Raw genomic sequence first — 23484 nt, 5'->3', positions numbered from 1 at the left:
ATTTGCCCAGAGCCCTATGACCCTGGCCAAAAATAACGCACTAGGGAATAGGGTGCCATTTGGGAGGCGGCGGGAGAGTTATTTGGGCATTGCCAATAACAGTTAAGCTCCTAGTCATGTCAGAAATGGACAGAACCTGTTGAGGATTAACCCATAAACAGTCTGGGCTTTTGTGCCACATGCAAGAACTCATCTCTGGTATGAGATTCTCTCCCTGGAGAGAAAGAGAGTGAGAGAGAAAGGGAGAGAGAGGGAAGATTAGATGGGTTTTTACAATGAATGTTCTCATTCAGAAAATAGCCCACCCTATTGCTTGTCTGACCGGTAGTGTCTCATCAGTTTCGAAAGCTGTCAGGAATTGTCTTTTCTATTTTACAATGTAGTTTTTGTGGGGGGTTCTTTAAAATGGTGAGTCATAGCCTATGGATGGAGGCTCTGGCAGATGTGCACTGACTAGTGGAAGTGTCACTAAAACGTTATTATTCATCAAAGGTTATGTTACTTTCTGTTACAAATACAATGTTAAAATTGGTATGTGGATTAAAACAATAAAAACTTTACGAAATCCCAACGGGATTTATTGTGTCGTAACTAATGTTCATTTGCCATTCAAATGACGCTTTACCGAAGGGAAGAGGCGGAGTGATTGCAGTGGTGAGTGAACGAACGACACATATCTCCTCCCTTCCGCTGGCGCTGAAACTCGAGAGAGAAGTGACAGGTAGGAAGACCGTTGTGTAGCTACGAGACCAGACAGACTCACATAAGACAATGTCAAACTCATGAAAGAAAATGGTTCATAGAAAAGTCGACAGTTGGTGAGAGAGACCGTTTATAAAAGGTTTGATGGGAAGTTGCCATGAGAAATGCATATTAGTTTGAGAATAAACTTTACAACTTCGATGTGGATAATTTCATATTTAAGGTCACAATGAGTGGACGGCAAACTTGAAACTTAAAATTGTCATAACAAAAATGAATTTATAGCCCATATAAAATACGCGTGGGGCAGTGTCAGAATGATTTGTCAACGGAAGGCGCATGTCATTGGAGGATGATCACTAAATTAGACCAGAATACATGACAGAAGGAAGTTGTGGATGTGTTCAACGGGTCGAGACATAATACTCCCTTGATCACATACACTTTCTATCCCTCTTCAAATGAAATAGCCTACAATCTCAGTTCATCATGCATAGAAGGAGGATGCTTCGGGCACTCCTGTTTTTATATTAATGTTCTTCGTCGTTTTAATAGTGGACTTTCAACTAAGGACGCGGAATCTCCACAAACTCAATTCTATTCACAATCCGTTCGGGGAGACTTACTGCGCTCGATTCAAGAGACGCCTCTCTCCGCGGCAAAGGAGCCACCAAAGCCGGCCAAGTTTCCTCGACAACCCGCCGCTGTCTCTACTATGAACCAGACTGTTGGTGGCTTACAAGCGGAGATACAGAGAAGGAGAGACAAGTTGAGGGCTTTGGAACAGAGAAGGGTTGTCATCACTCCATCCCTGCTGAGGTTAACGGACATCTTCCTCGCGGTGAAGAGCACCGGGAGGTTCCATGGCACGCGCCTCTCTCTCCTCCTCGAGACGTGGATCTCCAAGACCAAGGAGCATGTGAGTGTGATTGATTGGTCCAGCACGTATTCATCAACGTTTTTTAAATTTTACCTAATGTTATAGGGTACTTTGACGGGGGACCATTCAATTATCAAGTAACATTGAACTTTTTTGGGATAAAGTAGCCTACAAATGTAAAACATACTCATATCACTGTCTTTTTGCTTTACTGTAGGCCTAGTTTAGAGTCATTTTATTGCAGTAACCCAGATATCACTGATTAGTGACATTGGATAACCAATAGCCTCAACAGTCCCATATGCACAGTTATCACATGGTAGGTGCACAGTGGTAACATGGTAGGTGTACAGTGGTAACATGGTAGGTGTACAGTGGTAACATGAGAATAGGTCTACAGTTATTATTTGGTAGGTGTACAGTGGTAACATGATAATAGCTGTACAGTGGTAACATGGTAGGTGTACAGTGGTAACATGGTAGGTGTACAGTGGTAACATGAGAATAGCTCGACAGTGGTAACATGGTAGGTTCACAGTGGTAACATGGTAGGTGTACAGTGGTAACATGAGAATAGCTCCACAGTTATTACATGGTAGGTGTACAGTGGTAACATGGTAACAGTGGAATAGCTCTACAGTGGTAACATGGAAATGATCTACAGTGGTAACATGGTAGGTGTACAGTGGTAACATGGAAATAGATCTACAGTGGTAACATGGTAGGTGTACAGTGGTAACATGGTAACAGTGGTAACATGGTAGGTGTACAGTGGTAACATAGGTGCACAGTGGTAACATGGTAGGTGTACAGTGGTAACATGAGAATAGCTCTACAGTTATTACATGGTAGGTGCACAGTGGTAACATGGTAGTCTACAGTTACAGTGGTAACATGTCTACAGTTATTACATGGTAGGTGTACAGTGGTAACATGGGAAGAGGTCTACAGTTATTACATGGTAGGTGTACAGTGGTAACATGGGAAGAGGTCTACAGTTATTACATGGTAGGTCTGCAGTTATTACATGGTAGGTGTACAGTGGTAACATGGTAGGTGTGCAGTGGTAACATGGGAAGAGTTCTGCAGTTATTACATGGTAGGTGTACAGTGGAAACATGAGAATAGCTCTACAGTTATTACATGGTAGGTGCACAGTGGTAACATGGGAAGAGGTCTACAGTTATTACATGGTGGGTGCACAGTGGTAACATGGGAAGAGGTCTACAGTTATTACATGGTAGGTGTACAGTGGTAACATGGGAAAAGGTCTACAGTTATTACATGGTAGGTGTACAGTGGTAACATGGTAGGTGTACAGTGGTAACATGAGAATAGCTCCACAGTTATTACATGGTAGGTGTACAGTGGTAACATGGGAATAGCTCTACAGTGGTAACATGGAAATAGATCTACAGTGGTAACATGGTAGGTGTACAGTGGTAACATGGTAGGTGTACAGTGGTAACATGGTAGGTACAGTGGTAACATGGTAGTGTACAGTGGTAACATGGTAGGTGTAGGTAGGTGCACAGTGGTAACATGGTAGGTGTACAGTGGTAACATGAAAATAGCTCTACAGTTATTACATGGTAGGTGCACAGTGGTAACATGGGAAGAGGTCTACAGTTATTACATGGTAGGTGTACAGTGGTAACATGGGAAGAGGTCTACAGTTATTACATGGTAGGTGTACAGTGGTAACATTACAGTTATTACATGTACAGTGGTAACATGGTAGGTCTGCAGTTATTACATGGTAGGTGTACAGTGGTAACATGGTAGGTGTGCAGTGGTAACATGGGAAGAGTTCTGCAGTTATTACATGGTAGGTGTACAGTGGAAACATGAGAATAGCTCTACAGTTATTACATGGTAGGTGCACAGTGGTAACATGGGAAGAGGTCTACAGTTATTACATGGTAGGTGCACAGTGGTAACATGGGAAGAGTTCTGCAGTTATTACATGGTAGGTGCACAGTGGTAACATGGGAAGAGGTCTACAGTTATTACATGGTAGGTGTACAGTGGTAACCTGGGAAGAGGTCTACAGTTATTACATGGTAGGTGTACAGTGGTAACATGGGAAGAGGTCTACAGTTATTACATGGTAGGTGTACAGTGGTAACATGGTAGGTGTGCAGTGGTAACATGGTAGGTGCACAGTGGTAACATGGGAAGAGGTCTACAGTTATTACATGGTAGGGAACCTAACAGTTATTGTTCAGTTCTTAGGGCCAGAGGGCCTGTTGATTGAGAAACACCTAATTTAGTCACTATGGCCCAACTCAGCTGGTCCTCTTCCTGTTTTGAACAGTCATGTTCTTTACAGAACAAAGCAGCACTTCCTACTTCACTACTTTCTACACTGAGTCAACATGACTGGCGCTTTTCACTATCAGACTGTGTATCAGAGTTATAGTGAAGCATATGTGAGGAGTAGTCTAGTAGTCCCATTGATGTTGTGTTAGGTTTGGCTGTATAGTAAGGGTAGCAAATTACCCACACGCACGCACACACACACGCAACCACGCAACCACGCACGCACAGATATACATGGGGTACTTTTTATTGTAAAAGTTGTCAAACACATACTTCATTGGCAGTTGGCACTTATCATTCCATGTTTGGTTCTCATAGACAGTGATAGTGTTCCCATTCCATGTCTGGTTCTCATAGACAGTGATAGTGTTCCCATTCCATGTTTGGTTCTCATAGACAGTGATAGTGTTCCCATTCCATGTTTGGTTCTCATAGACAGTGATAGTGTTCCCATTCCATGTTTGGTTCTCATAGACAGTGATAGTGTTCCCATTCCATGTTTGGTTCTCATAGACAGTGATAGTGTTCCCATTCCATGTCTGGTTCTCATAGACAGTGATAGTGTTCCCATTCCATGTCTGGTTCTCATAGACAGTGATAGTGTTCCCATTCCATGTTTGGTTCTCATAGACAGTGATAGTGTTCCCATTCCATGTTTGGTTCTCATAGACAGTGATAGTGTTCCCATTCCATGTTTGGTTCTCATAGACAGTGATAGTGTTCCCATTCCATGTTTGGTTCTCATAGACAGTGATAGTGTTCCCATTCCATGTTTGGTTCTCATAGACAGTGATAGTGTTCCCATTCCATGTTTGGTTCTCATAGACAGTGATAGTGTTCCCATTCCATGTTTGGTTCTCATAGACAGTGATAGTGTTCCCATTCCATGTTTGGTTCTCATAGACAGTGATAGTGTTCCCATTCCATGTTTGGTTCTCATAGACAGTGATAGTGTTCCCATTCCATGTTTGGTTCTCATAGACAGTGATAGTGTTCCCATTCCATGTTTGGTTCTCATAGACAGTGATAGTGTTCCCATTCCATGTTTGGTTCTCATAGACAGTGATAGTGTTCCCATTCCATGTTTGGTTCTCATAGACAGTGATAGTGTTCCCATTCCATGTTTGGTTCTCTAGACAGTGATAGTGTTCCCATTCCATGTTTGGTTCTCATAGACAGTGATAGTGTTCCCATTCCATGTTTGGTTCTCATAGACAGTGATAGTGTTCCCATTCCATGTTTGGTTCTCATAGACAGTGATAGTGTTCCCATTCCATGTTTGGTTCTCATAGACAGTGATAGTGTTCCCATTCCATGTTTGTTAGACAGTGATAGTGTTCCCATTCCATGTTTGGTTCTCATAGACAGTGATAGTGTTCCCATTCCATGTTTGGTTCTCATAGACAGTGATAGTGTTCCCATTCCATGTTTGGTTCTCATAGACAGTGATAGTGTTCCCATTCCATGTTTGGTTCTCATAGACAGTGATAGTGTTCCCATTCCATGTCTGGTTCTCATAGACAGTGATAGTGTTCCCATTCCATGTTTGGTTCTCATAGACAGTGATAGTGTTCCCATTCCATGTTTGGTTCTCATAGACAGTGATAGTGTTCCCATTCCATGTTTGGTTCTCATAGACAGTGATAGTGTTCCCATTCCATGTTTGGTTCTCATAGACAGTGATAGTGTTCCCATTCCATGTTTGGTTCTCATAGACAGTGATAGTGTTCCCATTCCATGTTTGGTTCTCATAGACAGTGATAGTGTTCCCATTCCATGTTTGGTTCTCATAGACAGTGATAGTGTTCCCATTCCATGTCTGGTTCTCATAGACAGTGATAGTGTTCCCATTCCATGTTTGGTTCTCATAGACAGTGATAGTGTTCCCATTCCATGTTTGGTTCTCATAGACAGTGATAGTGTTCCCATTCCATGTTTGGTTCTCATAGACAGTGATAGTGTTCCCATTCCATGTTTGGTTCTCATAGACAGTGATAGTGTTCCCATTCCATGTTTGGTTCTCATAGACAGTGATAGTGTTCCCATTCCATGTTTGGTTCTCATAGACAGTGATAGTGTTCCCATTCCATGTTTGGTTCTCATAGACAGTGATAGTGTTCCCATTCCATGTTTGGTTCTCATAGACAGTGATAGTGTTCCCATTCCATGTTTGGTTCTCATAGACAGTGATAGTGTTCCCATTCCATGTTTGGTTCTCATAGACAGTGATAGTGTTCCCATTCCATGTTTGGTTCTCATAGACAGTGATAGTGTTCCCATTCCATGTCTGGTTCTCATAGACAGTGATAGTGTTCCCATTCCATGTTTGGTTCTCATAGACAGTGATAGTGTTCCCATTCCATGTTTGGTTCTCATAGACAGTGATAGTGTTCCCATTCCATGTTTGGTTCTCATAGACAGTGATAGTGTTCCCATTCCATGTCTGGTTCTCATAGACAGTGATAGTGTTCCCATTCCATGTTCTGGTTCTCATAGACAGTGATAGTGTTCCCATTCCATGTTTGGTTCTCATAGACAGTGATAGTGTTCCCATTCCATGTTTGGTTCTCATAGACAGTGATAGTGTTCCCATTCCATGTTTGGTTCTCATAGACAGTGATAGTGTTCCCATTCCATGTTTGGTTCTCATAGACAGTGATAGTGTTCCCATTCCATGTTTGGTTCTCATAGACAGTGATAGTGTTCCCATTCCATGTTTGGTTCTCCATTCCATAGACAGTGATAGTGTTCCCATTCCATGTTTGGTTCTCATAGACAGTGATAGTGTTCCCATTCCATGTTTGGTGTTCTCTAGACAGTGATAGTGTTCCCATTCCATGTTTGGTTCTCTAGACAGACAGTGATAGTGTTCCCATTCCATGTTTGGTTCTCATAGACAGTGATAGTGTTCCCATTCCATGTTTGGTTCTCATAGACAGTGATAGTGTTCCCATTCCATGTTTGGTTCTCATAGACAGTGATAGTGTTCCCATTCCATGTTTGGTTCTCATAGACAGTGATAGTGTTCCCATTCCATGTTTGGTTCTCATAGACAGTGATAGTGTTCCCATTCCATGTTTGGTTCTCATAGACAGTGATAGTGTTCCCATTCCATGTTTGGTTCTCATAGACAGTGATAGTGTTCCCATTCCATGTTTGGTTCTCATAGACAGTGATAGTGTTCCCATTCCATGTTTGGTTCTCATAGACAGTGATAGTGTTCCCATTCCATGTTTGGTTCTCATAGACAGTGATAGTGTTCCCATTCCATGTTTGGTTCTCATAGACAGTGATAGTGTTCCCATTCCATGTTTGGTTCTCATAGACAGTGATAGTGTTCCCATTCCATGTTTGGTTCTCATAGACAGTGATAGTGTTCCCATTCCATGTTTGGTTCTCATAGACAGTGATAGTGTTCCCATTCCATGTCTGGTTCTCATAGACAGTGATAGTGTTCCCATTCCATGTTTGGTTCTCATAGACAGTGATAGTGTTCCCATTCCATGTTTGGTTCTCATAGACAGTGATAGTGTTCCCATTCCATGTTTGGTTCTCATAGACAGTGATAGTGTTCCCATTCCATGTTTGGTTCTCATAGACAGTGATAGTGTAGGCAAATGTCAGCGATTTCTTCAGGTCATAAAAACATCTCTAGACTTTCTCATCAGCTAGTGATTCAGATGGACAGACAGGGTGACTCGTGGTTTGGTCCTCAGCAGATATTAACTTTAGTCTTAGTTTTAGAGAAGTGAAATCATCAGCTCTCTCCCTTTCACCCGTCTCTCTCTCTCTCTCTCTCTCTCTCTCTCTCTCTCTCTCTCTCTCTCTCTCTCTCTCTCCCGTCTCTCTATTCAGCTGAGAGTCAGAACGGAAGCTCTGTTGAACATCAGAGGAAATGTTTTCCCTCCAACAGTGTTGTCATGGCTACTATCTACAGATGATGTGTATATAGTCTAATGTTGCTTATTTTCGTTTCTTACAAGTGGAACTTTAACGCAAAGATTCTGGCTATTTGTTTTTCTCGACCCTAACACACACACACACGCACGCACGCACGCACACACACACAGTTCTATGTTCTCTTCATAGACTTCCTGTTCTCAGATCAGTTTCCGTTTCAGCCTTGTTGCCGTGCGGCTGTGGCGTCACCCTGGCACAGACAGCAGACACACAGACACACACAGCATCCTGTAGTAGTGTTTTTGTGTGTGTGTGTGTGTGTGTGTGTGTCAAAACAACACAGCACAAAAGATCATCCATGTACTCCTGTCCATACTCCATTAGAAGAGACAGATGATTTAAAGTCACAGTAGTACACTGATACAGGACCCAGCTGCATTACACTCTATAGGAGAGAAATCTATCCAGCTATGTTTTACAGCATGAGTAAAAGAGACAGATTTATCTCTCTCTCTCTCTCTCTCTCTCTCTCTCTCTCTCTCTCTCTCTCTCTCTCTCTCTCTCTCTCTCTCTCTCTCTCTCTCTCTCTCTCTCTCTCTCTCTCTCTCCCTCTCCTCCCTCCCTCCCTCCCTCCCGCAGTCAACTCCCACTGTCTAGTTTGTAATGTAAATGTAGTTTAAGAGCCACTGCCAGCCATCTTGGCTCTTTAGCCCAGGCAGAATGATAGGGGCCTTGCGGACATTATGGAGACGTGGTGCTGGTGCAGTTGCCTGAAATATGACTGTCAGGGAGGAAACTAATGACACGGGGCCTCTGGGTCCTGAGTCAAGCAGCGCCTCTTTTGGTTTCATCACCAGGGAATGGATCTGTGAATTACTCCTCCTTTGAACGAGTGATGGGATGGAGGGATGCGGAGGAGAAGAAAGAAAAATACCCACAGGGGGCTGGGGGAGGAGAGGAAGAGGAGGGCTGTAAAATGGCTGAAGGGAAGATTTAGAGTTAGCTATACTCGATATGAGAGGTAGAGGGAGGCTGTACTGTTGTTTCAATGGAGATAGATGGAGTGCAGATCACATGGGTGTGTGTGTGTGTTGTAGTGGGAAGACAGGGCTATATGATAGATACATGCAGTTCATCTAGTGCACTAAAGCTATTAAGGCGATCACTTAGGTTAATGTAAAGCCGTGGGCAGGCGCACACACACACACACACACACACACACACACACACACACACACACACACACACACACACACACACACACACACACACACACACACACACACACACACACACACACACACACACACACACACACACACACACACACACACACACACACACACACACACACACACACACACACACACACAGAAGAGAGAAGGAGAGAGAGATATAGACAGGAGGAGAGGAGCTGCTCTATTATATTACACCCGTGGTGAATTACACCCCGTGGTGAATTACACCCTGTAAAACACTGTTTTATCCACCCAGAGGCTGCTCTATTATATTACACCCTGTAAAACACTGTTTTATCCCCCTGCAGGTGAAAACACCCTGTAAAACACTGTTTTATCAACCCAGAGGCTGCTCTATTATATCAGGGAAAAGGATCGGGAACAGGTGTGGAAGACTAAATGATTGATTACAGTGATAGGAACAGCTGGGAGCAGGTAGGAACGACAGAGAGTAACCTGATGGGAGGTTCACAGTGGTAACATGGATAGAAAGTGGGAAAGAACCTAAAACCACAGAGGGAAACATGGAAGGAGAAGAACATCATGATACCCAGAACATGCTGCTCTATTATATTACACACCGTGGTGAATTACACCCTGTAAAACACTGTTTTATCCACCCAGAGGCTGCTCTATTATATTACACCCGTGGTGAATTACACCCGTAAAACACTGTTTTATCCCCCCAGAGGCTGCTCTATTATATTACACACCGTGGTGAATTACACCCGTAAAACACTGTTTTATCCACCCAGAGGCTGCTCTATTATATTACACACCGTGGTGAATTACACCCCGTAAAACACTGTTTTATCCACCCAGAGGCTGCTCTATTATATTACACACCGTGGTGAATTACACCCGTAAAACACTGTTTTATCCACCCAGAGGCTGCTCTATTATATTACACACCGTGGTGAATTACACCCCGTAAAACACTGTTTTATCCACCCAGAGGCTGCTCTATTATATTACACCCCGTAAAACACTGTTTTATCCCTCCAGAGGCTGCTCTATTATATTACACCCCGTAAAACACTGTTTTATCCACCCAGAGGCTGCTCTATTATATTACACCCCGTAAAACACTGTTTTATCCCTCCAGAGGCTGCTCTATTATATTACACCCCGTAAAACACTGTTTTATCCACCCAGAGGCTGCTCTATTATATTACACACCGTGGTGAATTACACCCCGTAAAACACTGTTTTATCCCTCCAGAGGCTGCTCTATTATATTACACCCCGTAAAACACTGTTTTACCCCCCCAGAGGCTGCTCTAGGCTACATCCCAAATGCCATCCTATTCCCTAGACAGTGCACTATATTCAGAATAGGGTGCCATTTGGGACGGTCCTGTCACCCCAGGGGCGTTTTATAGCTTTACTGTAATGGTTTGAAAATGTTTAGGAGAGAGTTGAAACAGACACACATCCTCGTCTTGCTATCTCTTCTCTCTCAGATGAAAGAGTACCAGACACTGAGGGAACAACACTTTTTCCCTCTCACCCATCTTCTCCCTCTCCTATCTTCCCTCGGTCCCCCTCTCACCCATCTCCACCCTCTCTCTCTCCTATCTTCCCTCGGTCCCCCTCTCACCCATCTTCTCCCTCTCCTATCTTCCCTCAGTCCCCCTCTCACCCATCTCCACCCTCTCCCTCTCCTATCTTCCCTCGGTCCCCCTCTCACCCATCTCCACCCTCTCCCTCTCCTATCTTCCCTCGGTCCCCCTCTCAGCCATCTCCACCCTCTCCCTCTCCTATCTTCACTCGGTCCCCCTCTCACCCATCTCCACCCTCTCCCTCTCCTATCTTCCCTCGGTCCCCCTCTCACCCATCTCCACCCTCTCTCTCTCCTATCTTCCCTCGGTCCCCCTCTCACCCATCTCCACCCTCTCTCTCTCCTATCTTCCCTCGGTCCCCCTCTCACCCATCTCCACCCTCTCCCTCTCCTATCTTCCCTCGGTCCCCCTCTCACCCATCTCCACCCTCTCCCTCTCCTATCTTCCCTCGGTCCCCCTCTCACCCATCTCCACCCTCTCTCTCTCCTATCTTCCCTCGGTCCCCCTCTCACCCATCTCCACCCTCTCCCTCTCCTATCTTCCCTCGGTCCCCCTCTCACCCATCTCCACCCTCTCCCTCTCCTATCTTCCCTCGGTCCCCCTCTCACCCATCTCCACCCTCTCCCTCTCCTATCTTCCCTCGGTCCCCCTTTCACTCCCTGTACTCCACGATATTAGAGTGGGAGCCCACTGATAGGGCTCTTCTACACTACCTGACAAAAAGTATGTGGACACCTGCTCATTGAACATCTTATTACAAAATCATGGGCATTAATATGGAGTTAGTCTCCCCTTTGCTGTCATAACAGCCTCCACTCTTCTGGGAAGGCTTTCAGCCACAAGAACATTAGTGAGGTTGGGCACTGATGTTGAGCGATGAGGCCTGGCTCCCAGTCGGCGTTCCAATTCATTCCAAAGGTGTTCGATGGGGTTGAGGTCAGGGCTCTGTGCAGGCCAGTCAGCAACGGATGTGGCTGAAATAGCCGAATCCACAAATTTGAAGGGGTGTCCACATACTTTTCTATATATAGCCTATCTGTATTTTCAGTGGTTGCTGTTGTTGCTAGTTGTGACCAACAGAGGTCAGTGGTGGACCAGCTACAAAGTGCTGTACTACTGTAGGGAAATGGAAATAGATAGCATACCGTTTAGATCACTGAGTCTGTTGGTGAGAGAGAGAGAGAGAGAGAGAGAGAGAGAGAGAGAGAGAGAGAGAGAGAGAGAGAGAGAGAGAGAGAGAGAGAGAGAGAGAGAGAGAAGAGAGAGAGAGAGAGAACTAGCTTTCTGAATCTACAGAGGAAGTGTTTGGAGCAGAAGTCAAGGCTTTGTCATCTCCCAATGGGAGGGTAGTGTTGCTGTGTCACACTGTCTTCAATGTAATGACAGCGAGGGTCAAAGGGTCAAGTGGGTCTGTGACTGTGTGCATGTCTTCCCTCTAGCTAATGGTGCAGCCGGTTTCTGTCAGTAGTAATCTGTCCTCCATTATTTCGCTACGTGTGTGTCCGTATGGGGGGGGGCTGTCTGTGTGAGGGGGTGTCTGTGTGTGTATGTGTGTGTGTGGGGTGTGTGTGTGTGTTATATCTCTCTCTCTCCTCCTTCTCTAGACGTTCATCTTTACAGACACGGAGGATGAAGATATCAACTCCAGAGGTAGGTCTTCAGCTCCACCAATCACAAGCAAGGAGAGACTTGTTGTATTAACAGTTGTAATGATTAATAGTGATAGTTGTTTATTAGACAACAGTTCCAGTTTTAATCTCATTTAAGTCTCATGTCAGAGTGTTGTAAAATGAACACATTGATAGGTGCTCTGACTGAAATGATTTTTTCCATACAGGTTACAATGTGATTGTGACAGATTGTCCGTCGGACCACAGTCACCAGGCTCTGTCCTGTAAGATGTCTGCTGAATATGACCACTTCATGGCCTCCGATAAGAAGTGAGTGACCAGCCCAACCTAGACAGAGAGGAACACATAGACTATCACTTTACAGGGCACAGATAGACTATCACTTTACAGGACACAGAGAGACTATCACTTTACAGGACATAGATAGACTATCACTTTACAGGGCACAGATAGACTATCACTTTACAGGACATAGAGAGACTATCACTTTACAGGACATAGAGAGACTATCACTTTACAGGACATAGAGAGACTATCACTTTACAGGACATAGAGAGACTATCACTTTACAGGACATAGAGAGACTATCACTTTACAGGACATAGATAGACTATCACTTTACAGGACATAGAGAGACTATCACTTTACAGGACATAGAGAGACTATCACTTTACAGGGCACAGATAGACTATCACTTTAAAGGACATAGAGAGACTATCACTTTACAGGGCACAGATAGACTATCACTTTACAGGGCACAGATAGACTATCACTTTACAGGACACAGAGAGACTATCACTTTACAGGACATAGATAGACTATCACTTTACAGGGCACAGATAGACTATCACTTTACAGGACATAGATAGACTATCACTTTACAGGGCACAGATAGACTATCACTTTACAGGACATAGAGAGACTATCACTTTACAGGACATAGATAGACTATCACTTTACAGGGCACAGATAGACTATCACTTTACAGGACATAGATAGACTATCACTTTACAGGGCACAGATAGACTATCACTTTACAGGACATAGAGAAACTATCACTTTACAGGACATAGATAGACTATCACTTTACAGGGCACAGATAGACTATCACTTTACAGGACACAGATAGACTATCACTTTACAGGACATAGATAGACTATCACTTTACAGGACATAGATAGACTATCACTTTACAGGACATAGAGAGACTATCACTTTACAGGACATAGATAGACTATCACTTTACAGGGCATAGATAGACTATCACTTTACAGGGCACAGATAGACTATCACTTTACAGGACATAGATAGACTATCACTTTACAGGACATAGAGAGACTATCACTTTACAGGACATAGATAGACTATCACTTTACAGGGCATAGATAGACTATCACTTTACAGGACATAGATAGACTATCACTTTACAGGACATAGATAGACTATCACTTTACAGGACATAGAGAGACTATCACTTTACAGGGCATAGATAGACTATCACTTTACAGGACATAGAGCGACTATCACTTTACAGGACACAGAGATCGCGTTAAAAAGTAGAAGTTGTAAAGTCCCAGACATTTTAATTAACATTTTGTACAAAACTATAGGGTTTGACTTCAAGCCTGATAGAAGAGAGGGCAGAGACAAGGTCCCATTGTTTAGTTTGGAATCAAGCCTTGGTTGTAATTAGAACAGAGGAAAGGGATCAACTGTTCACTTCAGTTTGGAACCGATTCCTGTGTTGTCCCCTCTCCTTCCAGGTGGCTGTGTCATGTTGACGATGATAACTACGTGAATCCTGGAGCTCTTCTCTCCCTGCTCTCAGCCTTCCCCCAAGACAGTGATGTCTACGTGGGCAAGCCCAGCCTCGACCACCCCATCAAGGCCCATGAACTACTGGAGGGCAACAAGACGGTACGCTCCCACCATGCACTGCATAGAGCCGAAAGCTATATTCCAATGAACAATACAATGCTTTGTTCTCGTGGTATGTTAAAGATACGTTTGAGAACTTTGGGGCCTACTAAGTAGTCTCTAAACCTCCCACTTTGGGCTGGATGTGTCAATGTGTAGTTCATACATGGACAATGTATGACCAAAATGACTGTCTTACGTCAATTAGTCACGAAATCCCCTAGTTTTAAACATTTCACTAAACATAACCCACGTGGGCCAGCCCTCTAGTATTTCCTGTTCCAGCCAATGAGCTTCAGCCCCTCGCCATTTGAGTGGCAGCTAGCAAGATGCACACCCAGCAGAGCGAAGAGAGAGACCATATCTGCACATATGAGCCGTAGTTTTGCACATTTTCAGGGGACCCCTTTTGGCTTATGGACACTACTTTCAGAACTACTGGCTGAAAAGTACCAGAGAATCTCTTTAAGTAGTATGTTACTGTGGCCATTGGAATATGTCTTTATGTCTCCCTTCCTGAGGGGGTCACTGATATATTTGACCGTTTGATGCCAAGATGGTTGCCATGGGAATTCTCAACCTCAAACAGAGTTGGCCAAGCACTATAAATTATTCAAGTCATTCCACATCTCTCCTCTTTCAATTCACTTCTCATCAGGAATGGAGGGATGGAAGGACGAAGGGATGATTGTAGATCCATCCATTCATGGGGTTTTAGTCACTCTGGAGTGTTTTTATAACCAGAGGGTTGATTGGTGATTGGCATGTTATTGGTTATTGATCTAAGAACCATGTCATCAAGTGGACGTGTCAAAGACACCCCAGGGGATAGGCTGTCAACCAGCAGGATCGGTCGATTCGATTGGTTTAGAAACAGACATGCTCACACTAGATAAACGTGTGTCTTGTATGTGTGTGTGTGTGAGTAAGTGTGTGTCTCATTTACAGTAGAATGAATGACTGTATTGAGCCCAAGTGTATCTTGGTTCCTGAGAGTGTCTCTCTCTCTCTCTCTCTCTCTCTCTCTCTCTCTCTCTCTCTCTCTCTCTCTCTCTCTCTCTCTCTCTCTCTCTCTCTCTCTCTCTCTCTCTCTCTCTCTCTCTCTCTCTCTCTCTCTCTCTCTCTCTCTCTCTCCCTCTCTCCCCCTCTCTCTCTCTCTCCTCCTCCTCCTCCTCCCTGGTTAGAGAGTAGATTTAGCATTGACAGTAGGACAGGCCTCACACTCCCTAGAGAAAGGGAACACAAGGTCAGAGAAGATGAGGATGAGAGGAGGGGAGAGGGGGACTCCAGAGAGGAGGAGGGGGACTCCAGAGAGGAAGGAGGAGAGGGGGACTCCAGAGAGGAAGGAGGAGAGGGGGACTCCAGAGAGGAAGGAGGAGAGGGGGACTCCAGAGAGGAAGGAGGAGAGGGGGACTCCAGAGAGGAAGGAGGAGAGGGGGACTCCAGAGGAGGAGGGGGGAGGAAGGAGAGGGGACTCCAGAGAGGAGGGGAGGAGAGGGGGACTCCAGAGAGGAAGGAGGAGAGGGGGACTCCAGAGAGGAAGGAGGAGAGGGGGACTCCAGAGAGGAAGGAGGAGAGGGGGACTCCAGAGAGGAGGAGGAGGGGGGAGGAAGGAGGAGGGGGACTCAGAGAGGAAGGAGGAGAGGGGGACTCAGAGAGGAAGGAGGAGAGGGGGACTCCAGAGAGGAAGGAGGAGAGGGGGACTCCAGAGAGGAAGGAGGAGAGGGGGACTCAGGGGGAGAGGAAGGAGGAGAGGGGGACTCCAGAGAGGAAGGAGGAGAGGGGGACTCCAGAGAGGAAGGAGGAGAGGGGGACTCCCAGGAGGAGGAAGGGGGAGGGAGGAGAGGGGGACTCAGAGAGGAAGGAGGAGAGGGGGACTCCAGAGAGGAAGGAGGAGAGGGGGACTCCAGAGAGGAAGGAGGAAGGGGGACTCCAGAGAGGAAGGACAAGGGGGACAACCACAGAGGACAGGAAATGGGGACTACAGAGAGGTACAAGGAGGAGAGGGGGACTACAGAGAGGAAGGAGGACAGGGGGACAACCAGAGAGGAAGGAGGAGAGGGGGACTCCAGAGAGGAAGGAGGAGAGGACCTTGGGAGAAAGATGATACACATACCTGTTGTGATTTACACTGCTGTCACGGCAACCGAAATGCTGAATACAACAGGTACAACCTTACAACCGTAAAGTGAAATGCTGAATACAACAGGTACAACCTTACAACCGTACAGTGAAATGCTGAATACAACAGGTACAACCTTACAACCTTACTGTTATGCAGGTGAATGAGGACCCAAAAGCGACTTGGCGAAAACAGAGTTTTTAATCCAGTAAGATACTTAACAAAACAAAAGGCATAATACTACTCGTAAAGACGAGAACAGACTGGAGACTTGATCAAGAACTGCAGGTTGCCTCGGGAAGGCACTTGAACCTAGCAGACTCAGACACCTGCTCACCACGCAGCATCTGAGGGAAACATACAACAGGGCAAAACATAGACACAGCACGGTGAATATAGACAAGGATCCGACAGGGCAGGTACGGAAAACAAGGAGAGAAATAGGGACTCTAATCAGGGAAAAGGATCGGGAACAGGCGTGGGAAGACTAAATGATTGATTAGGGGAATAGGAACAGCTGGGAGCAGGAACGGAACGATAGAGAGAAGAGAGAGCGAGAGAGTGAGAGAGGGAGGAGGAGAGAGAGGGATAGAAAGAGGGAAAGAACCTAATAAGACCAGCAGAGGGAAACGAATAGAAGGGGAAGCACAGGGACAAGACATGATAATTAATGACAAAACATGACACTTACAGTGAAATGCTGAATACAACAGGTACAACCTTACAACCGTACAGTGAAATGCTGAATACAACAGGTACAACCTTACAACCTTACAGTGAAATGCTGAATACAACAGGTACAACCTTACAACCTTACAGTGAAATGCTGAATACAACAGGTACAACCTTACAACCTTACAGTGAAATGCTGAATACAACAGGTACAACCTTACAACCGTACAGTGAAATGCTGAATACAACAGGTACAACCTTACAACCTTACAGTGAAATGCTGAATACAACAGGTACAACCTTACAACCTTACAGTGAAATGCTGAATACAACAGGTACAACCTTACAACCGTACAGTGAAATGCTGAATACAACAGGTACAACCTTACAACCTTACAGTGAAATGCTGAATACAACAGGTACAACCTTACAACCGTACAGTGAAATGCTGAATACAACAGGTACAACCTTACAACCGTACAGTGAAATGCTTACTTACAAGCCCTTAACCAAAAATTCAGTTTTAAGAAAAACACCTACAAAAATTCTGTCTGGAAGTCTGGGCTCTGTTCATGAAAGAGAGAAATGTAGCAAATAATTAGAGCAGCATTAAAATAGGGTCAATGTGCGGGGGCACCGGTTAGTCGAGGTAATTGAGGTAATATGCACATGTAGGTAGAGTTATTAAAGTGGCTATGCATAGATAATAAACAGAGAGTAGCAGCAGGGTAAAAGAGGGGGGGGGGGTGTAAATAGTCCGGTAGCCATTTGATTAGATGTTCAGGTGTCTTGTGGCTTGGGGGTAGAAGCTGTTTAGAAGCCTCTTGGATCTAGACTTGGCGCTCCGGTATTGCTTAACGTGTGGTAGCAGAGAGAACAGTCTATGACTAGGGTGTCTGGAGTCTTTGACAATTTTTGGGTGGCAGGAAGCTTGGCCCCGGTGATGTACTGGGTCGTACGGCAACTGCTCAGAGATTGAGCAGTTGCCGTACCAGGCAGTGATGCAACCAGCCAGGCTGCTCTCGATGGTGCAGCTGTAGAACCTTTTGAGGATCTGCCAAATGTTTTCAGTCTCCTGAGGGGGAATAGGTGATGTCATGCCCTCTTCTGGTGTGCTTGGACCATGTTAGTTTGTTGGTGATGTGGACACCAAGAAACTTGAATCTCTCAACCTGCTCCACTACTCAACCTGCTCCACTACTCAACCTGCTCCACTACTCAACCTGCTCCACTACTCAACCTGCTCCACTACTCAACCTGCTCCACTACTCAACCTGCTCCACTACTAACCTGCTCCACTACTCAACCTGCTCCACTACTCAACCTGCTCCACTACTCAACCTGCTCCACTACAGCCTCATCGATGAGATACACAACAACTCCACCCATCTGATTTTCATGACAAATACCAGACAAATAACAGATATATTGTCCGTTTGACAAATGCTACACAAATATAAACATACACGATCTCCTTGCTAATCACGTACAAGGTAAATAGCACACAAAATATGTCAGTACTTCTATAAATGCGTAAAAGTAGCGTATGCCAGACTCATAGCAAAGTGAGTCAGAGAGCCGTTCTGCTTGGTGATTGACTGCGTGTTCTTCTAGAGAGAACTGAGAAAGTCTCTCGTTGTAAGTACATCACAGAATAAGCTGAGTTTGAGGGAAACTGAGGACACAGAGAGAGTTGTATCATCGTTGTGGATGGAGGGAGTTTCCTCCACCTGTTCTAGCACATCAATCTTTACATGGTTCATTCTGTCTGGAAGGTGGAAGTCTGGGCTCTGTTCATGTCTTGTGTTGAAGCTAACTGTTCCAAAGAGAGGTGCCGTTCTGCTTGGTGATTGACTGTGTGTTCTTCTAGAGAGAGGTGCCGTTCTGCTTGGTGATTGACTGTGTGTGTTTCTAGAGAGAGGTGCCGTTCTGCTTGGTGATTGACTGTGTGTTCTTCTAGAGAGAGGTGCCGTTCTGCTTGGTGATTGACTGTGTGTTCTTCTAGAGAGAGGTGCCGTTCTGCTTGGTGATTGACTGTGTGTTCTTCTAGAGAGAGGTGCCGTTCTGCTTGGTGATTGACTGCGTGTTCTTCTAGAGAGAGGTGCCGTTCTGCTTGGTGATTGACTGCGTGTTCTTCTAGAGAGAGGTGCCGTTCTGCTTGGTGATTGACTGTGTGTTCTTCTAGAGAGAGGTGCCGTTCTGCTTGGTGATTGACTGCGTGTTCTTCTAGAGAGAGGTGCCGTTCTGCTTGGTGATTGACTGCGTGTTCTTCTAGAAAGAGGTGCCGTTCTGCTTGGTGATTGACTGCGTGTTCTTCTAGAGAGAGGTGCCGTTCTGCTTGGTGATTGACTGTGTGTGTTTCTAGAAAGAGGTGCCGTTCTGCTTGGTGATTGACTGTGTGTGTTTCTAGAAAGAGGTGCCGTTCTGCTTGGTGATTGACTGTGTGTGTTTCTAGAAAGAGGTGCCGTTCTGCTTGGTGATTGACTGTGTGTATTCTTCTTTCTAGAATGAAGTGCAGTTCTGGTTTGCCACGGGAGGAGCAGGCTTCTGTCTGAGTCGCAGACTAGCTGAGAAGATGGCTCCATGGGCTAGGTGAGGAGTGTGTGTGTGTGTGTCTGTGTATGTGTGTGTGTGTTTGGGTCAAGAGGGAACTCTAGTCCATGAGAACATGTGTGTTTGGGTCAAGAGGGAACTCTAGTCCATGAGAACAGGTATGTTTGTAGGGGTTTATCTTTGTGAAAGATGGAGAGTCAGAGAGTACATTATATATGTGAATGTATGTGACTGTGTGTTCTTCATCTTGAAGAACATGTGTGTTTGGGTCATTGGACATACTGTGTATATTGTCTTTATGTGACAGTGTGTATGTGGACTACAGTCTGTTGGGTCATTGGACATGGACAGTCTGTGTATATGCTTGTCTTTATGTGACAGTGTGTGTTGGGTCATTGGACATACAGTCTGTGTATATGCTTGTCTTTATGTGACAGTGTGTGTTGGGTCATTGGACATACAGTCTGTGTATATGCTTGTCTTTATGTGACAGTGTGTGTTGGGTCATTGGACATACAGTCTGTGTATATGCTTGTCTTTATGTGACAGTGTGTGTTGGGTCATTGGACATACAGTCTTTATGCTTGTCTTTATGTGACAGTGTGTGTTGGGTCATTGGACATACAGTCTGTGTATATGCTTGTCTTTATGTGACAGTGTGTGTTGGGTCATTGGACATACAGTCTGTGTATATGCTTGTCTTTATGTGACAGTGTGTGTTGGGTCATTGGACATACAGTCTGTGTATATGCTTGTCTTTATGTGACAGTGTGTGTTGGGTCATTGGACATACAGTCTGTGTATATGCTTGTCTTTTTATGTGACTGTATGTGTGACAGTGACCGGTCTGGGTTTGAGTCAATGTGGGTGTATCTATATCTGACTCTGTGTGTGTCTACCTGTGTGTCTACCTGTGTGTCTACCTCTGTGTCTACCTGTGTGTCTACCTGTGTGTCTACCTGTGTGTATACCTGTGTGTCTACCTGTGTGTCTACCTGTGTGTCTACCTGTGTGTCTACCTGTGTGTCTAGTGGTCCCAGGTTTGAGCAGACGTCAGCAGTGATCCGTCTGCCAGATGACTGTACAGTAGGCTTCATCGTAGAGAGAAGACTGGGGATATCCATGGTCCACAGTTCAATGTTCCACTCTCACCTGGAGAACCTGCTACTGCTGACGCCCAGCAATATACCTCTACAGGTCAGGCACGCACACACACACACACACACACACACACACACACACACACACACACACACACACACACACACACACACACACACACACACACACACACACACACACACACACACACACACACACACACACACACACACACACACACACACACACACACACACACACACACACACACACACACACACCTAGCCATATGCCTCTACAGGTTAGATACACACACACCCATGGATGTACAAACGCACACATACACACACTCACACAAATCATTTCTGCCTCAGGTAATGTGTTTTCTCTCCTCTAAGTTGTATGGTGTGTGTTCTCTAGGTGACTCTTAGTTATGGGCTGTTTGAAAACAAGATGAACAGTGTGGAGCTGAATAGACTCTTCTCCAAGGAGGATGATCCCTCCAGGTCAGTACCACTCTGTCCCCAGGATAAGAAACCTTCTCCAAGGAGGATGATCCCTCCAGGTCAGTACCACTCTGTCCCCAGGATAAGAAACCTTCTCCAAGGAGGATGATCCCTCCAGGTCAGTACCACTCTGTCCCCAGGATAAGAAACCTTCTCCAAGGAGGATGATCCCTCCAGGTCAGTACCACTCTGTCCCCAGGATAAGAAACCTTCTCCAAGGAGGATGATCCCTCCAGGTCAGTACCACTCTGTCCCCAGGATAAGAAACCTTCTCCAAGGAGGATGATCCCTCCAGGTCAGTACCAACCTGTCACCAGGATAAGAAACCTTGACAGAAACCACGCCAGGGTTGCAATATGCCAGTAACGTTCCCTGAAATCCCTTTCCACAAATCCTGGTTGCTGGATTACGGAATTCCTTGCTTCTTCCCTCCTGATTCCTGTCGTTTTACAACCGGGATTCTGGAAAACGTTTGGTAAAGTTACCGGTATCCTGCAACACGACACCAGACTCTAGAGGGGGAGATCCTTCTTCTCTGCCTGCTGGGATTCAACATGTCCCAACATTTATAATAGAACAGAGACATTGTTGTGGTAGCTATGTGCTGTACATATAGGTAGGGGTAAAGTTACTAGGCAACAGGATAGACAATAGGCAGTGGCAGCAGTTTATGTGGTGAGTGTGAACGTGTGTGTGTGTGTGTTGGTGTGTCAGTGTAAGTATGTGTGTGTGTGTGTGTATATACGGTGTGTGTGTGTGTGTGTCAGTGTAAGTATGTGTGTGTGTGTGGCATCAGTGTGCATGTAATGTGTGTGTGGGCATATGTAGTGTGTGTGTATATATGGTATGTGTGTGTATATACGGTATGTGTGAGTGTGTGTGTGTAGATTCAGTGCGAGTGAGTTAGTTTAAAAAAGGGTCAATGCAGGTAGTCTGGATAGCCAGTCTGGTTTAGCAGCCTCATGGTTCGGGGGTAGACGCTGTCCAGGGTCCTGGTAAGGCTTGTCATGTATATGCATGTGTCCTTTACAGATGCTGTAAAAAGAACAATCATCTCACTTGTCAATTCAATGTTCATTCACTGTATTTCTGTACGTTTAATAATGATATATTTCGTCATATTGAATGTTCTGTCATTCTTTACAGGTTTAAGACGGTCCACTGTCTACTCTATCCACTGACCAGCTGGTGCCCTTGAAGAGTCCAACTCCCAGCAGCACCTGTGCCTCCTGAGACTTTCCCAAATGGTGTCAGCACTTCCTGGATTCTCTGGGTGTGTCTCAATAATCTCTCTTTTCTCCTGAAGTGTCGTTTACTACTTCCAACAAATCTAAAAGTGATGGCTTGGTCGAGGTGTGGGCTAGTGGGAGTTTCACCCTTGCGTCTTACCCCGGTCATTAACTTTGAAATCAGTGTACAAACTTTGGGAGCAAGGAGAGATAATTGGGACACAGCCCTGGTTTTACATGGAAATAACAGGGACGACAAGCACTAGTCTGGTGCAGAATGCAGCTTGCACTTCCTGTAGCCTATCGACTTATTCTAGGAGTTCTAGGAGCCCTCCAGATCCCTTACCAAGACTAGGAGCCCTCCAGATCCCTTACCAAGACTAGGAGCCCTCCAGATCCCTTACCAAGACTAGGAGCCCTCCAGAGCCCTTACCAAGACTAGGAGCCCTCCAGAGCCCTTACCAAGACTAGGAGCCCTCCAGAGCCCTTACCAAGACTAGGAGCCCTCCAGAGCCCTTACCAAGACTAGGAGCCCTCCAGAGCCCTTACCAAGACTAGGAGCCCTCCAGAGCCCTTACCAAGACTAGGAGCCCTCCAGAGCCCTTACCAAGACTAGGAGCCCTCCAGAGCCCTTAACAAGACTAGGAGCCCTCCAGATCCCTTACCAAGACTAGGAGCCCTCCAGAGCCCTTAACAAGACTAGGAGCCCTCCAGAGCCCTTACCAAGACTAGGAGCCCTCCAGAGCCCTTAACAAGACTAGGAGCCCTCCAGAGCCCTTACCAAGACTAGGAGCCCTCCAGAGCCCTTAACAAGACTAGGAGCCCTCCAGAGCCCTTAACAAGACTAGGAGCCCTCCAGAGCCCTTACCAAGACTAGGAGCCCTCCAGAGCCCTTAACAAGACTAGGAGCCCTCCAGAGCCCTTAACAAGACTAGGAGCCCTCCAGAGTCCTTACCAAGACTGCACTTGCATCATTTATTTGCAGGTGTGTATATTTGTTGAACAGAGACCAAAATCATTTTGAATATAGTTTTTTTAATAGATTTGTAAAACTTCCTATGATGGATGACCTCTGGTGAGACTCACTGCTGTAAAATATCTGCCGTTTTTGAATCTGTTCTGTTATGAAAACTGTTTTGAAATTGTTGG

General features: G+C 45.4%; 1 protein-coding gene across 1 annotated transcript; it reads left to right on the top strand.

Annotated features, from left to right (window-relative positions):
- The first annotated feature begins 1322 nt into the window (after window positions 1–1322).
- On the top strand, window positions 1323–23480 carry LOC124018638 (beta-1,3-N-acetylglucosaminyltransferase manic fringe-like). The gene is made up of 8 exons (XM_046333977.1): window positions 1323–1621; window positions 12209–12254; window positions 12442–12544; window positions 13999–14152; window positions 19453–19538; window positions 20531–20696; window positions 21021–21106; window positions 22253–23480. Exons 1-8 carry the CDS (start codon window positions 1418–1420, stop codon window positions 22302–22304), a joined length of 897 nt encoding a protein of 298 aa, XP_046189933.1. The 5' UTR covers window positions 1323–1417; the 3' UTR covers window positions 22305–23480.
- The last annotated feature ends 4 nt before the right edge of the window (window positions 23481–23484 follow it).

This window comes from Oncorhynchus gorbuscha, unplaced genomic scaffold (assembly GCF_021184085.1).
Source record: "Oncorhynchus gorbuscha isolate QuinsamMale2020 ecotype Even-year unplaced genomic scaffold, OgorEven_v1.0 Un_scaffold_552, whole genome shotgun sequence".
In the NCBI taxonomy this organism is placed as follows: domain Eukaryota; kingdom Metazoa; phylum Chordata; class Actinopteri; order Salmoniformes; family Salmonidae; genus Oncorhynchus; species Oncorhynchus gorbuscha.
Note: the sequence above shows the minus strand (reverse complement) of the source record. Positions and strands in the feature narration are given on the sequence as shown.

What these genes read in the sequence shown, in the direction of transcription:
- LOC124018638 (XM_046333977.1), top strand. Translation starts at nt 1,418, where the DNA reads ATGAACCAGACTGTTGGTGGCTTACAAGCGGAGATACAGAGAAGGAGA. An exon ending in AAGATGGCTCCATGGGCTAG is followed by an intron (nt 19,539 to 20,530) that starts GTGAGGAGTGTG and finishes CTGTGTGTCTAG; the next exon opens with TGGTCCCAGGTTTGAGCAGA. An exon ending in AAGGAGGATGATCCCTCCAG is followed by an intron (nt 21,107 to 22,252) that starts GTCAGTACCACT and finishes CATTCTTTACAG; the next exon opens with GTTTAAGACGGTCCACTGTC.